Genomic DNA, 17661 nt, shown 5'->3' on the forward strand with positions numbered 1-17661 from the left:
ATACTACCCAGCAGGTACCCCACCCCTAACTTAAAAATATGCATTGTCCCCAATGTATTTCAAGTAAAGCTAAAAAAGAATAAAAACAAGGGAACAGAAAGCCTCCCCTGATAGTAATGTCACACACGAGATGGTAGTGGTCGGGCTCGCCTTTTAGAAAGATGTTCTCCTCTCCTAGGTTGTCCCTACAAAAGAAAAACAAAAAAGAAACCTAATCTAGAAAAAAAATAAAGAAGGCAATAACATTTTTCACCTGGCTCCCTCCAAGAAGGGGTAATTTTTAACGTTGATTGCTCGACATGACCTGTCCCCTATCAAGGCACGAAGAAATTCTCGTATTTCTCTGGTCCCTTCTTGGATGAGTCAATATAGCCCGAAAAGGCTATAAGGCTCTTCTCATCTTTTGAAGAGAACCAAACAGGTCGAATTTTTAATTTTTCATATTTATAAAAGGAAATAAAATAAAAGACTCAAGGACTGACTCAACAAAAAAAAAAATACTCTAACTCAACTGACTCAACTGACTCTTAAGAACAAGAACAACAAAACTCAAAAATATATGATATACCAGATGGCGGAACAGGGCGAGGTTTTTCAACCTCTAACTCCATCACTTGAGAATCGACGGGTTTAGGCTCAAGCTCTCTATAGTCCTCACAACTGATTCTAAACATGGCATGCTATCTTCCAATTCATCCTCAATGTCGACATAGATTACCTCATTGCCGCACGCCTCGATGTTGTCATAAGATGTGTGTAGCAAGGGTTTGCATCCTCTCTCAACTAAAACAGAAGATTAAGTGACTGAGTCTCTCAAACTTTGAAGATCAGTTCCAACCTCAATCTGAAGACTAAAGCTCTCCTGGAGGTCGCAAATCTCCTGTTCGAAAATAATATGGTTAATTGTAAGTTGTCGAATCACATCTTCTAATGACATACCTGAGTCAGCAGTGTGAGCATGCATCGTCATGTCGGATGTGGCAAAGGGTGAATCATAGTGGAGCTGGTCTCATCCTAGGTTTCCATAGTCATAGAACTTCTCCTATCTGGGCCAATGAAAATCATCATCCATATAACTAGGATACTCTTCCATGGAGTAGTCTCGTGGCATAGGGCTCCACTATACACTTAGACATGCTTGCTCAGGGTGATCAATCCTACATGCATGCACCTGTTGCGGGTTACCTACAACCAACTGACTAACAAAAGAAGTTAACTCAACAAGTTGTACTCGAAGGTCACGATCCTCATCACTAAGCCGAGATATTCCACTCGATTGTTCCCATCCTTGTTGATGATATTTGTCCATGCTTAAAATACTGACACAAAAAGGAAAACAAATCAAAAGCAAAAGAATACTCTAACTAGAAATTTAACTAACGAAACGTCAATGGCTTCCCCGGCAATGGCGCCATTTTGTTCGGATCGAGAATCAATGTCATTAATTCGACTCCAAACCGAAGCAAAAGAAATTTGTAAATATCGAACTACTCTTATTACTACAAAGACATAGTAACAATGGTAAGTCCGAGTCGATCCGTAGAGAAGCGCGAATGGTTTCGTTAAGTTAATTTTCTAACCAAAGCGATAAATGGAGGGTTTTGATGTGAAAGAGATAAATGTGTGAAATTGAAATAAAAGGGTAAATGAAATCTAGGATAGGAGTCTATCTAATTTTTAGAGCAAGAAAGAGTTCATATGTAATTTCTTTCATTAGACATCAATTAATTATACCGAATCTGTTAACCCCTTAACCTATTAGAAAATCTAATAACCCAATTAGCCAATTTTGATCAAAATCTAAATTAGCACTAATTCAGTTTAAAACTTTTCCTTTCAGCGACATACAAGTTAAACCTGAAAAGCATGAAGAAAGGGTTCAATTGTTGAGACATACTACAAGCCGGAAAGCCATATCTTGTAGCATGATTTATTTGGAAAAGATTATATTAAGGCATACATGAGTTTGGCCAAAAAAAGTCGAGACCCTAAACATGCGATCCTAATACGTGCAACTAAATCAATCAATATTGTATAAGCTATGACGATTTTGCAAACAAGAATTTCAACAAATTAATTTGTCAGAAGAATTCATCGAAACTCTATTAATATTAAAACGAATCCATCCAAAGAATTCACAAGAGTGCAGTTAAATTAATTAGAAAACCTTCAAGAAATTAACACAAGACTCTTGCTCAAAGAAATTAGATAGAGATTACATCTCAATTCATAGACAAATCAAGAACGAACCTTCAATCCATTGATTATAACCAAAAACAAAATAAAAACTAACCTAAAGATACTGAAAATTGAAGGAAAAGAAAGAAGAATGAAGATTAACTTCGACCTCTATCGATTTGGCCTCCAAAATTCAGAATATTTTGACCTAGGGCCGAGGGGATATATTTATAGGATTCATCGCAGCGTTACAACGTTGGGTTGCACGCACGCTCAACTCCATGTCCGTCATTCTTCGCAGCGTTGCAACACTCTAAGGAAACGCTACAATGCTGATGCTTCTGCCTTCAAGCATTGGAGTGAAGAATCAGGATGCATTAGGACGTTGGTGTTGATTCAGCTCGAAGTGTTGTGACACTTGGAATAGCGTTGCAACACTACGCCTACTGCCAGATACTCGTTACTCAATGCTCGACAGCTCGATACTTGATCCTCAATCACTTGGTAACATTTTTTTGATTACTCGACAGCCTCTTACTCGATGGTACTCGATGGCTACCTCAAACTTGGTGGAACTCAATAGCATTTTGATCTTTTTAACTTCTTTAAAGCCTGAATGTTCAAATTAACTCCAAATTGTTTCAAATTAACCCCGTTCTTCACCAAATGATTAATTCTACCTCTTAGCTGCTCGATACATACAAAATAGGAAAATAAACACATAAAATCCACTAACGAGCCTAAATTAAGCTAGGAATATTAGCTCTTTTTGAGAGCTAACAACTACGATTAAATCTTATGGCTTTAAACATAATGTTGACGAACCTTGTGTTTGTTGGGGTTGATGTCCTAAATCTTGTAGGGTCTTATAGTTTGTAAAATTTGTATGAACAAACTTTTATGTGATTAATAATATATGATATTTTATTCATTTTATCTATAAAATATGTGATATTTTAGTTGCATTAACCACGAACCAATAAACTAACATCCAAGGTTATCATTGTAACTAAAACATGTATGTGGAGACATACAGGTGGATCATGTTGAAGTGATAACCTAAATGGTCTGTAGTAGATGGATAAGGTAGGATAAGGCTGGGTACCTTATCCTGGTGACACTACGAGTATGGCCCACTTTTATAGTTGTTACCATTGTTGTTAAGTGCTACAAATGATTTGATCGTGATCATTCATGTATTAGACATGCGAGCAAGGATATTCTATACAAAGAAATTTGTATAAGACCGGACCACAAAATGTTTAGTCTCATTATATAACGTCATTTATAATAGAGACTTACATTTCAATAGGATGACCATAGGTAACATAACCTCAATCCTAAGTGAGTTGTGAACTCCTGCCTATGAGAGTGGTCCTTTGATTTGTATGGGTGAAAATGGCCAGGTCGCCAACTCAAACAAGCCTACCATTTCGGGGATTCGTCTAATTGGGAGCTGGGAACACAGCTACACAAGATGGAATTCACTCCTTCCCCGAAGCAGGGGTAAGTAGATAAATTGCTCTCTTAAAGGCTGATTCCAGGTCTTGAACAATGTGACGCCACACCCTTTCCTGGCCTGAGAGGGGTTTAGTCATAGTAGGACTATGATTTATTGTTCATTAGAGGGATCCGTGGTACTTAAGAAGTTAGATGTAACTACAGGGGCAAAATAATAAATTGGCCTAGCTATACTTCGAGCAATTTGTGAAGGGTCATGGTACTATTGATTGGTTATATCCAATGGACACAAAAATTTATTTGTAGTACGAAGAGTTCAACTGTCAGTCTTTAGTGGAGTGCCCAACGGTTAATGGATGGTGGATAATGTAATTAAAGAGTTTAATTAATCATTCACGTACTGTTGGAGCTTAAGCTACAGGTTCATAAGGTCCCCTTGGTAGCTCAAAAGGATTTAGATAAGAATCAGTTTTTGGGTTAATTTGAATTGTTCAAATTAAGAAGAGGGATTTAATTACATATGATATAATTAAATTTTTTCAATTATATATGATATAATTGTCATGATGTATTTGATACATTATAGTTTAATTAGAGGAAATAAATATTTGAATGAGATTTAAATATATTTTCTATGAATGTGAGTCATAATTGTTAAATTTAATATAAATATGATTTATATTAAATGCTATAAAATAGAGAAAAGAAACTATAGTTTATATTGTATATGATATAATATTAAAACTATAGATTATATGTTATATTTGATATAACATATAGTTTAATATAAATATAATATGATAAATTAGTTATCATATTTATTTATATTATTTTATTATTATTTGAATAATGACTTCCTTCTTTTCTCTCCAACCACCTTAGTGGGTGGTTATTGTTTTTGTGGCAAGAGGAATAAAAGAAAAGTGGTTTTCTCTTCTTCATTTACACATTTGAACATTGTAATTTGTTGTACAATTGAGTTTTTACAGAAACGTTTCTGTGTGCTTCAATCTTCTTCTTCCTCCACACTCAAACTTTCCCTCCTAACCAAAATATTCAGAGCCCACCACTCCCGGGTTCTCACCCCGAGAATACCAAAGGCTCACTGTGGTAGTGTCCTCTCTGTTTGGTTCGTGAAATTCTTGAAGAAGGTCTTCAAGAGATTGTTGTGCTCATGATTGCTCGAAGGATACGTGAAGAGAAATGTTCTTTAAGGGTAATGTATCTTGAACCCTTTTTCTTGTATCAAGCATGCTGTAATTTATTTTGAATGCATATCTTTTATGTTTACTGTAAATTTGTTTTTCAATATTTAATGGAATTTGGACAATCTACTTCTGCTAAAAAATCTCTTTCAATACGAGTTCCTTCGGTGTCTAGAAGAAAATTGTCACAACTACTGTAGCCTTCCTAGTGTTGTATGTTGACGACATCTTACTCATTGGAAATGATGTAGGATTCCTGACTGACGTTAAGCAATGGCTAGCAACCCAATTCTAAATGAAAGATTTAGGAAAGGCTTAGTATATTCTTGGATTCCAAATCATTCAAAATCACAAGAACAGTACGTTAGCCCTGTCTCAAACATCCTATATAGGCAAGATGTTGTCTAAATATAAGATGCAAAATTTCAAGAGGGGTTTGTTACTGTTCAGCCATGGATTTCATATATCGAAGGAACAGTGTCCTAAGACACCTCAAGAAGTTGAGGATGTGAGACATATTCTCTATGCATCAGTCGTTGGTAGTCTGATGTATGTCATGTTATGTACACGACCTAACATATGCTATGCAGTGGGAATAGTCAGCAGGTATCAGTCTAATCATGGATATGATCATTGGATTGCTGTTAAAAATATCCTCAAATATCATCGGAGAACAAAGGACTATGTGTTCATGTATGGTACTAAGGATCTTATCCTTACAGGATACACTGACTCTGATTTTTAAATCGATAAAGATTCAAGGAAATCTACATCGGGATCAGTGTTTACTCTAAACGGAAGAGCAGTAGTTTAAAAGAGTATAAAGCAAAGTTGTATTGCTGACTTCACCATGGAAGTCAAGTGCATAGCTACATGTGAAGCAGTAAAGAAAGTTGTATGGCTTAAGAAGTTCTTAACAGATTTGGAACTTCAAATATGCATCTGCCTATCACCCTCTATTGTGATAACACTAATGTAGATGCAAATTTTAAAAGAACCTAGAAGCCATAAGTGGGGGAAGCACATTGAGCGTGAATATCATCTCATGGGAAGATTGTGCAAAGAGGAGACGTGATCATCAAACAAATAGCCTCAGAGCACAACATTGTTGATCCATTTATAAAGGCCTTCATGACTAAAGTGTTTAAGGGTCACCTAGTGAATCTAGACTACGGGTTGTGTAAATCTAAGGCAAGTGAGAAAAGTCATGGGTATGTTTGTCCTAGTTTATTGTATTTATGTTTTTCTCTTACACTCAATATGATATGTAATTGACCCCACTGAAGTTTTAATCCAAGTAGGAGTTTGTTGATTTTTATGTCCTAAAACTCGTGGTTTATAAACGAAAAACATATTATATTTTACAATAAAGTTATTATTAAGGTTTATTCAGTAAAGATGTTATTAAATATGTGAATTGCACTTAAAACCCCTAAATCCAATAAACTAAGAATCTTTGGCTATTACATGAATACTTGAACTATATGTGGAGACATAAAAGTGGATTGAGTTCGAGCAAATAGCAAAAACGGTCAATAGTATAAGGATAAGGTTGGGTACCTTATCCTAAGGACACTATGGATGCGGCTTGTGTTTGATACAAACGATGTGATCCTGAATCGTACATGTGGAGACATGCGAGTGGAGGCGTTCTATGCAATGATTTTGCATAAAATCGGACCGCGAAATAGTCACTTTTACTTTATATTGATGTCTATTATTAAGACTAACTATTTCAATATGATGACCTAGGTAACTCGATCTTAATCCTGAGCTAACTCCAAAGAGCCCAGGAGTCAAAGCGTGGAAAGCATATTGAGTGTAAGTGTCACCTAATTTGGAAGAATGTGCATCGAGGAGACGTGATTGTCATGAAGATCGTTTCAAAGCACAATGTTGTGCATCGGCAGGAGATTGTATATTGAGAGTGGCCAGTTTCGTCGACTCAATATGCCTACCATTTTGAGGACTCATTTGATTGGGAAGCTGGGAATGCAACTACACAAGGGAACTTCCCTAGTGTTAGGGTAAGTAGAGAAAAGATCGTTCCCTTAAGGGCTGATTTTAGGGTTTGAACAATGTGACACCACACCTTCTTCTAGCCAAATAGGGGTTTGGTTGTATTTGGATTATAACTAATTGTTCATTAGAGAGATCAATGGTACTTAAAGAGTTAGATGTAACTATAGGGGCAAAACGATAATTTTGGCTCAACTATACTTACGAGCAATTTGTGAAGGGTCAATGCACTATTCATTGGTTGTATCAATGGACACAAATATATATATATCTATAGTGCGAAGAGTGTAGTTGTCATTCTTTAGTGGAGTGACCGGCAGTTAATAGAAGTTGATTAATTTGATTAAAGAGTATAATTAATTAATCAAGTATCGTTGGAACTTCAATCTATAAGTCCATAAGGTCCCCTCGTTAGCCCAATTGGTATTATTGAGAATCGAATTAATTTTAGATTAATTTGAATTGTTCAAATTAATTGAAAGAAATTAATTAATATAATATATATGATACATTATAATATATAGTTTATTATATGAGATCTAATTAATATAATGTATATGGTATATTATAATACAAAGTTTTATTTTAGATAAATAAATATTTTGTTGGGAATGTCCTAGAACTCGTAGTTCGTAAATTTTGTGTTAAACATTCTATTTATCAATAAAATATTATTGAGTATCTTATTCAATAAAGTTATTGATTTTGTATTCTATTATGAAAATCCAATAAACATATACATGGTTATAGTATGAATACTTTAACTTTATGTGGTGACATAAACAGGATCAAGTTAATAGTATATAGCCTAAATGGTCTATAAGTATATGGATGAAATTGGGTATCTCATCCTGGTAACACCATTGGATGCGGCCCATTTTGTACAGGTAATACAGATGAAGTGATCCACAGATCATTCATGTAGAGACATGTGAGTGGTGGCATTCTATGCAATAAGTTTGTATATAGACTGGACCACGAAATAGTCACTTTTCTTTATAACATCCATTTACTGTTAAAACTGACTATTTTATACTTAAGTAACCTAGGATAACTCGATCTTGATCCTAAGCTAGCTATGAACTCCTGTTTATTCGAGATTATCCTTTGATCTGCATGGGTGAGAGTATCCAACAACACTACTCAATAAGCCTTCCATTTTGGGGATAAGACTAGATGGATAGCTGGGGACATAGCCTTGCAAGATAGAATTCACTCCTACCCATTTTAGGGTTAGCATATAGGTTGTTCTCTTAAGTGCTGATTCCAGGTCTTGAACAATCGGGACCCCGCCTTCTCATGATAGAGAAGAACATGATTCATAAGTAATATTATGAATCAAATTGTTCATTGAAGGGTCAGTGGGAACTTAAGAAACAAGATGTATTTATAAGGATAAAACGGTAATTTTGACCCAACTGTAATTACGAACAACCTGTGAAGGATCAACTTGCTGATTATGGTTTATATGGACAGAAATATATCTACAGTGAAGAGAGTGCAACTATTGAGCTATAGTGGTATGTCTTGATAGTTAACGAATAGTAATTAACTCGATTAAAGAGTTTTAACGAATTAATTACAGATCGTTGGAGCTCATGATATGTAGGTCCATCTACTAGCTCATTAAGTTGGAATAATAAATTGAGTATTGGTGTATGAAATTAAGGTTATGAATTTGAAATGTTCAAAATCATTTTTAGGGTTTTCGATTGATTGTATATGATACAATTAAAAACATTTAGTTTAATCGAAATAAAACGAAATTGGAAAATAAATTATGATTTAAATTATGATTTAAATATAAAATTGATTTATTGGTGAATTTGATACTTTATTAATTTAATATTTAGATATTAAATTAATATTATTTTAATTAAAAAGTTTAATTAAGATTTGTTTTATTTAAATTAATTACTTTGAATGAATTTTATAAAACGAATTTAAATAATTATATAAAATGATTTTTGAAATCATATTAAGTTAATGGGGATTTCCACTTTTTGGAAAAAAAACCACTAACTACATTTGATGAAATATCACCAAAATCCAATTGAATATGTAATAATCTTCAAGGAGAAGTTGCCTTCCATGCAGCCCTGTATATTTGCATGAATTCTGCCTATATATAGAAGCTCCGATCATTAACCATTCTGAGTTTTACTTAAAGAAGTGAAAACCTAAAAACTCTACACACCCCTCACTTATTCTTCATCAATTCAACTTGATTTAAGTGTTTCCACCACACGTTCCAACTTGAGCATAGTGGAGAAGATCTCAGTGCTAGTCCTCTTGAAGATTCAAACTCTATCTTAGTGAATTTTAGCTGAATTCGTGGAGGAAATCTTCAAAGGTAATATGTGTTTCAAATCCTCCTATGAATATCATTTAAACATCATGCTTAAAACTCAAATTAAATGTAGTTTAAGTGTTTATTGATTCCAAAGTCTTCCATTGCATGTTTTATCATTCCTTCATATTTGAATATGTTTCAAATATTAATTATATAAATGAGATTCATATTTAACACTATAGGTTAAAATTAATATGAATATGATTTATATTAAAACTATAGGTTAAATGAGAGAATAATAAACTATAGATTATCTTATATGTGATATAATATAAACTATAAGTTATGTGTTATATTAGATATAACATATGGTTTATATATGATATTTATATATTAAAATTAGTTATTATATATATATATAGATAGATAGATAGATATAATTAAATTTAAAATCAGTTTTTAATTAAATCAGTTATTAGGAGGGAGTTATTTGATAACTCCCCCTTCTTTCTCGTTTGACCTAGATTGAGGTTCCTGTAGTTTTCACACACAAAAAAAAAATTGTCTCAAGAAGAAAGACTGTCTGTATTTTTCTCTTAAGAAAACCAAAGCTCCCCTTTCTCCCAAAATTAATCCACATCGAAGCCCGCAAATCTCAATTGATTCTCGGCCTTAAGAATATCAAGGAATTGCTTGTGGTGGTGTCCAATTTTTGGAGTATATTTTGTTGTATTCATGAATTCCGACGTTCAGAGGAAAAGGAAATTGTTCGAGTATTAGATCGGAGAGGATTCGCGAAGAAATCGGTCTTCAAGGGTAAGTTCGTTAATCCCTTCTTCTTCTCCATTTTTTTGTGAAAGCATGCCTAATTAGAGTAAATATTTATTAGTTTCCGTCCTTTGTTGATTATTATTTTGTAAGATTAAAATTGGGACACGATCTTTTCGTTATAGGTATTCACATACTCCTTCATCACTTTCATACACCCCAGGTTTTCTCTAAGAATGTTGGAATGTGCAATACTTTCGTACACATGATTATGTATACACCCTCTTTTGTATATGCACAACTCACTGAGCGTGCATCTCTTTCATACACCCCACTCCCTTCTAGGTATGTATCACTTTCATACATACCAACCCTAGCACATCGCTTTCATGCTTTATGGCCCTTGGACATGCACTACTTTCGTGCAATCAATACTGCGGAAAGGAAAAAAGATCGCACCCAAATTCATAATTTCATGTAACGTTCATATATGCATGAGTCCCACATAAAATCTTGTAATTAATGTCATGTTAATCGGTCTTGACATACATGTTTAATCTCATGTTAACGAATTGGCCCTAATACATCACCTTCATGCACTTGATCATGTACATAAGATAACATATATAATTTCATAATAACTCACATGACAAACATTCATACTTACATAATAAATCGCATGAAAACATATACATCACCATATATCTAATTTTCATATGACACTAAGAAGTTTCAATAATTGTGTCACTTACATTGATATTAAATCCAGATATTTTATTCAAGCAACTAAACTCCCTTTAGGCTTTTGTAGGGGTGTTCATGGTTTGGTTCGATTCAGTTTGGGACTCAAACTAAACTGAACCACAAAATTTAAAAAGTGTATTTTTTGAAATTGAATCGAACCACACATTCGGTTCGGTTCGATTTCACGATTTTTTATTTTTTTATTTTTTTATTTTTTATGCTTTTTCATATTTTCTAAATTATAAGCGGTTCAGTTCTATTCGATTTCACGATTTTTTTTCCTTTTAAGTTTTATGTTTTTTCATATTTTTAAAATTATATATGTTGTTTCTTAATATATTTATTTAAAAAGTGGTTCGGTTCGATTTCAAATCAATTTTCTGGTCTTCCCACCCAAGAAAATTGATGAATAACACCCTTCTGAAGAAAAAATTCAGTAAAACATAATTCGGGGGCATCGTCTGAACGAAAAAATTTGATTCTCTTGTTATATTGAGTTTCTACATATGCAAAAAAAATGTGGGATGATACAAAGGACATCAGATTTCTTTTTCATCAAAAACACCCAAGTATGTCTATTGTGATCATCAACCAAGGTAAGGAAGTATTTATAACCAGCATAAGAACATGTAGAAATGGGTCCCCAAACATCAGCATGTATAGTGTCAAAAAGAGTAGATGCTCTATGATTATGTGATTCAAAAGCTACCTCTTTTGTTTTGCTAATGGACAGACTTCACAAGGATGTGAATGATGTAATGAAGAATAATCAAGTGACAAGATGTTCTTTAAAACTGATAAACGAGAGAGAGAAGGATGGCCAAGCCTGGAATGCCATAGCTCAGACAAAGGTTGTGAGACAGCATTGACAATGGAAGAAGCGTGCACAAAATCAACAGCTTCATATGGATTCTTCAGGAGATATAGACCATCATGTAGTTTACCCCTACCAATCGTCCTCAAAGTGGATTTGGCCTGAATATCACAATATCCATTTGAAAATTGAACAAACAGAGAATTATCAGACATGAGAGCACTGATAGATAACAAATTGTACTAAAACTCTGGTACAAAGAGCACATGATGAAGAGTTATGGACCCAAAGAGGACAAATGAGCCAACATAGTGAATCGGTATGTATGTTTTGTTAGGCAAAAGAATAGAACTAGCAAAAGGCTTCAAATCAGCAAAGATATGTTTTTGAAAACATATATATGTGGAAGCACCTGAGTCAACAATCCTATCACCAAAAGGAATATTGGAAGAATATGTACCTGCTACATGATTAATAGCATCATTGTCAACCTTAATAACAGCTAGTTTGGACTGATGCATGGTGAGTATATTGTAACACTGAGTAGGCGTTTCATTGTTGAGGTTGACAGAAGATGTAGGTGTTGTTTGAGTAGTGTCAACGACTGAACTTGAAGCAGAAGAGGCAACATTAGGGATCTTATGAACTTGATTAGTTGTTTTGTTTCTTGGCTTATAACCAGGTGGATAACCATGTAATTTATAGCACTTGTCAATGGTGTGACCAGAAATATGACAATATGTGCATATAGGCCTATTCTTATTCTGTTTGGATGAATTATTTGTGTTGTGGTTTGGTTGCGATTGTGGGTTGTTTTCTAGCTTGTGGACACCTAAGGTGACAGAAATATTCATTTTTTGGCTCGATACCATATTAAAATGAAAAATTGAAGATATTTGGAAAGGGAAAGAAATATTCATTTTTTCATAAATTATTACTTCATCAACAACATTCTTATACATCATCAATAATGTAAAAAGACTAAAAAGAGCATAACTAAAAAAACTATTTAACAGAAAATGTAACTAATGCTCAACTAACCCATTTTACATCTAATATCTTGAACTTTAAAAAAATGACTATTTATTTTTAAAAAGTAAAAATAAATTGACTAAAATGACAAATTTTTAAAAATATAAAGATCAAAATGAACTAAAATTAATAATATGAAGATTAAAATAAATATTTTTAAAATATAAGAAGCAAAATAAACTAAAATTAAAAATATAAAAATTAAAATCAACCATTAAAAAAGTAGAACTAAAGCTGAAGTATCTATAAAGTAATATTTAAACGTAAAGTAAATTAAACCGACGTCGGTTTATCCATTATTGATTATTATAATGGGGGGTCTTAATTATTTGCCCCCACTTTGAGTTTTGATACAGATGTCCCATATGATTCGGACCTTTCTAGATGCCGCACGACCTGCTCTCCGATACGTGAATACCACGCGCTACCACATTTAGCTTCCTCGATTGTCGGTACGGATAATTTTGTTTTCTCATTTATTTTGCTTTCTCTGCATCCAAGCAGACTTAATCCGAGAAAATTCCATTCAACTGGTGGAACTCGGATTCCTCTCGTCAAACACCATTTCTTCATACACCCCCCACTTCTCTTTCTAATTCCTTCTCGGGAAACTAACTTTCTCTTTCAACACTGTTCTTCACGGACTTATCCACTTCTTACCCTTTTTCTTCCCCAATTAATCCATTTCCCGGACGTTGTTTGATTTTGATTTTGTGGGTTTTTTTCGTTGTGATGAATAGGCCTCAACAACATCCCCAATCTGGGGTTTTTTATGAGATTTCGTCTCTGCTTTTGAAAATTCTACGATCGCCGCCTCCTCCGGTGCCTTTTTCCGATCATGTTCTGGAACTATCTTCCGCTATTTCCTCATCGTCCGGAATTTTGCCTTCCTCTCAGATGACCCCAGCTGGATTCGCGGCGTTGCTTTTGGGGATTTCGTTGGCTTTGATGCTTTGTGGATCGGTTACTTTCTTCCTTGGTTTCATGTTGATGCCTTGGATTCTCGTTTCGGTGATGATTTTTTATGTGGCTGGGATTGTCTCTAGCCTCTCTATGTTGGGTCGCTCTTTACTTTGTTGTTTCACCGCTCCAACGCCTCGGAAAGATTTTCATGGCGAGTTTCTTATCTCGTTCTGGTTCCTTGTTTTTATTGGATTTGAGTTTTTTTTTTTTTTTTTTGCTTCATTTCCTTATCTGAGTCTTCTTCCTCTAACTTGGGTATCATCAATTTATGCATATAATCTTTGTATGTCTGAATTCTCTTAAGGATTGTTCTGCTTTTGCTTGTTCAAAATTATAATCGATGTCTCACTTTAAACATACGTGTATGTGTATGTATCTAAATTTTCTCTATACCTGTAAAATTTGGTAGTGGTGGCTGTATGCTAAGGTCAGAAGAAGAAGAATTTTTGGTTGTATCTTCTTCAATTACTTGAGATTTTTCTTGTCTATAAATTGATGTTTGCTTCGCTTTCTTGATTCTCTTGATGGAGGTTGCTATTTTATCAATGCTATATAAATCTGGGTTTTCTTAAGCTTCTGCTTCTTCTTGTGCCAGATTCGTTTCTATCTTGTTCAATAACCTGTGAATAAATCATTTACGATATTGCAATACGAGTTAAAAGGGAAATTTATTCAGGGTAGTTCATTATCAGGTGCAAGACAATGAGATCTGTGTTGCCTATGGGATATATTGGCAATTATTTTCTCATACTTCCATCAGTGGACTCAAACTCCAAGTAGACGCGGAGTATGAGAATGCTTTAATTTTTCGCATTTGGGTGTTTTGTGTATATATACATTCGTGATGCTTGAATTTCTAGGATTTCTAGTACTTGGTTGGCTTGGAATTTTTGTTCATCTCTGGTATTTAAAGGAGGGATTAGATCGTTTCTTGTAGCGCTAACTGAATTATATGCCTCTGTTCTGTGTGGTAAGCCTACCTTTATACAGGGATTGCAGACTTATAACTGATGATGTTTGAAGTCTTTAAGCAAATTTTTGCAATATCTATGAAGTTGATTATATTGTGGGTTTGTTTGTTGTATATCCTTGTACATTCTTTCATTTTTTTTGTCAGGTGAAAGCTAGGGTTCTTATAAAAAAATGTGTTTCTTTTTGATCGGTGCTTTGAATATTATTGGTTATTAACTTCGTTTATTTGTTATTCTTGTTGCTGCAGGTTGGAAACAAATGTAAATATGAAGAAACTTTTGTTCAACCAGACAGTTGAATTATTTACCGGAGGATGGAGTGCATGGGGCTTACAGGATAATCGGAGTAAAGATGCCCTTGTGAATGAATGGTGCTGCCTCTAGAAATTTATAGGCAAGATGAAGTTTGAATGGTTTGCCACAGTTTGTTGTTTTTGAAGTTGTGGGAGTGACATTGTGTTAAGAATCTTCCTACTTTTGAGACTGTTCAGAGTCCATTTCATCCATTGTTTTCTTCAAATCTTTTGATCATATGTAACTGCCACTGTTTGAAATGCCTGTTAGGCAATCAAAAAAAAAAAAAAAGGATATTGAAATTGACAGCCTCGTTGTTTCGTTACAACACAGAAATGCTCTTTTTCATGGTGTGCGTTCTGCTTTCTTTGGAATCTGGAGAGGGAGGTTTCATTTTTCAGAGAAATCTTGGACTATAGCCTCTCAGGTATCAGTTGCCTGTTAATGTATCCATATCTTTACTTCTTCTATCTTTGATTGACAATTGCATCCAAGATTTTTAACATTTGGCACGAGTCGAAATTTATGTAACTTTGAAGTGGAGATCATGTTAATCTTCTATCGACATAAGCATAGTGCAGGGGTTAAGATATATCCCTTAATTCATCTTTACGAATCTTATAGACTATTCATATTTCATTCCCAAGTGTAGTAAAATTGCTCAAATTTAGGTTCTTGAGATTAATCTAATTATTGAAGGGCTCCAAAACTTGTTTGTAGGATGGAGTTTGCAATTCTTATCCATATTCTATAAATTGGGGTTTGTTATAGATGACTTGAAGGGATGAAGTGAAGTTCCTCCTTACATAGAACTTTCATTGCCAAAACAATGCCTCAAGATATTCTAACATTGAAATGATGAAATCACCTAGACCAAGCTCAATATTTGCTCGCTCATACACTTGAAAAATTTAGGACATTAACAAAAAGAAAACGAAGAACAACCCGAATAAAGTCAAGTCAAACAAACATCACAATAGAGAATTAGAAACCAAACAACAAACGTGGTATTGGGGCGAGTCATATTAGGAACCGATATAGAGATGAACCTTGATGGCAAGTAAGAAGACGCATATGAGACCGAAGTAGAGAATCGAATGGACGATGATAGAAGCAGCACTCGTGTGAAAGTTGCCGAATTCTAAGCACCTGCGATTGCCCGGAAGCTGAAAGAGAAGCCCTGGAGTTAGCAAAACAAACAGAATTACAGCGACGAAAACTGGCCCCCAATCTGCCATGGCTCTTGCTTTTCTTTTGCTTCCTTCTGCCCCTTCAGCTAACTGTTTGATTTCCGAGCACTTATGATTTTATGATCAGTGCTTAAACTGTTTAAGTAATAGAGCTTTATAGAAAGAAAGAGAAAACTTTGGTGGGAAGAAAAGGGAGTACGGGGCGGAGGCTTGAAGCAGTGGAGTTTCTTTGATTCATTTTTCTACGATGTCATTTTGGGCAATGCCATGTGCTTATTTCAGAATAACTTGGCTTACTCTGCTACCTATTTATTTGGTATTTTACTTATAAATCAAGGTAAAATTACAAATTTTGATATGATTGGTGGAAAGTTAGAATTTAATTCTTATGGTTTTATAAGTTGGAATTTCATCTATGGTCTAACAAAATCTCATAAATAGTCTTTATGGTTAGATAAAAATCTTCATAAACCGTTCTTATGGTAACTTATATATGAAAATTTATCGATTGTGATGAATTATAACTTTTAAATTATAGGACTGACATTGTAATTTAACTTATACGCAACCAAAATAATGGGTTGCATAACAAGGCTTTGGTAAAATCTAAAATTCTATTTAATAAATATATATGCAATTGTAACGATTATTAGTCTATTTGTTTTAGTACATAACATTATGAAATGCCATTTTGAGATTCAAATCTTCAAACCTAAGAAAAGTTATCACACATTAATTCGTTAGGTTCTACTCCCAAAAAGAAAAGGTTGTGTCAGGTTTGAATGGACCATCATTTTACATTTTAACAAAATCTAGATGAATTCAAGGTAAAAACTAGATGAATTCATGGTATTATATTTGGTTAAAAATCACTTTTGGTTTCTGAATTTTAAGAGAAATAACGATTTAGTCATTGAGTTCTTACAATCTAGTCGGTATATTTTCAAATTTGCAATAGCTTAGTCTTAACAATTTTGTTCCTATGCTTCAAATTTGTGACAATCTGGTCCCTATATTTCTAAATTTGTAATAGTATAGTCTTTATTCTGAAAAAATCTTATCGAACTTGAGTGATAAATAGTGATATTTTGTTATATTTATAAATAAATTGATTCATTTTTTTATATTCGAAAACAATTTAATATTGAATGGCAATAGATATTGTCTTTATATGTATCAAAATGCATACTTAAAATAAACATATTTCAGAAAAAAAATTGCTATTAGAAGGACCCGAGAGGAGAATATATACTTAACTTATGTCATAAACTTGGTCCAAAAAAAAATCATTTATATTTGCTTGCTTGTTTTTTTGTTCTTTTTTTCTAAATCTTATGTTCATTTCCACATTATTTTTTACAAATTCTTGATGATTGAAATTGATTATATATTAATGAGAATAATAATAACTCAAGACCATATTTCAAGACTTTATGAAATTACATTCAATAGTTAAATTATAAATTTAGTTTCTAACTTTCGAGGTTTATGTATACCGATATTTAAACTTTCAAAATTACAGATTTATTCTTTGATCTTTTGAAAGTTCTATAATCCATAGATCTATTAGATACCAAATTGTAATTGTAGCATTCCATTAGATATAAAATTTAAATTCAAATTTAATATTAATTTATTTATTTAGTTTTAAAAATTTTGAATCTGTCAAAATTTATTGAATAAAAACTTGAAAGTTTGGAGCTATGTAGAGGTAAAATTAAAACTATAA

At 33.5% G+C, this 17661-nt stretch overlaps 2 protein-coding genes across 2 annotated transcripts; one reads left to right on the top strand and one right to left on the bottom strand.

Moving 5' to 3' along the window:
- The first annotated feature begins 12990 nt into the window (after positions 1-12990).
- LOC120068233 lies at positions 12991-15090 on the top strand. Its single transcript, XM_039019946.1, has 2 exons — positions 12991-13628; positions 14697-15090. Exons 1-2 carry the CDS (start codon positions 13247-13249, stop codon positions 14711-14713), a joined length of 399 nt encoding a protein of 132 aa, XP_038875874.1. The 5' UTR covers positions 12991-13246; the 3' UTR covers positions 14714-15090.
- Positions 15091-15465: 375 nt separating this feature from the next.
- LOC120068234 lies at positions 15466-16265 on the bottom strand. The gene has a single exon (XM_039019947.1). It carries the CDS (start codon positions 15978-15980, stop codon positions 15768-15770), a length of 213 nt encoding a protein of 70 aa, XP_038875875.1. The 5' UTR covers positions 15981-16265; the 3' UTR covers positions 15466-15767.
- Between the last annotated feature and the right edge of the window lie 1396 nt (positions 16266-17661).

This window comes from Benincasa hispida, chromosome 12 (genome assembly GCF_009727055.1).
Source record: "Benincasa hispida cultivar B227 chromosome 12, ASM972705v1, whole genome shotgun sequence".
Classification (NCBI taxonomy): domain Eukaryota; kingdom Viridiplantae; phylum Streptophyta; class Magnoliopsida; order Cucurbitales; family Cucurbitaceae; genus Benincasa; species Benincasa hispida.

Coding starts and splice junctions, on each gene's coding strand:
- LOC120068234 (XM_039019947.1), bottom strand. CDS start 15,980: ATGGCAGATTGGGGGCCAGTTTTCGTCGCTGTAATTCTGTTTGTTTTG.
- LOC120068233 (XM_039019946.1), top strand. CDS start 13,247: ATGAATAGGCCTCAACAACATCCCCAATCTGGGGTTTTTTATGAGATT.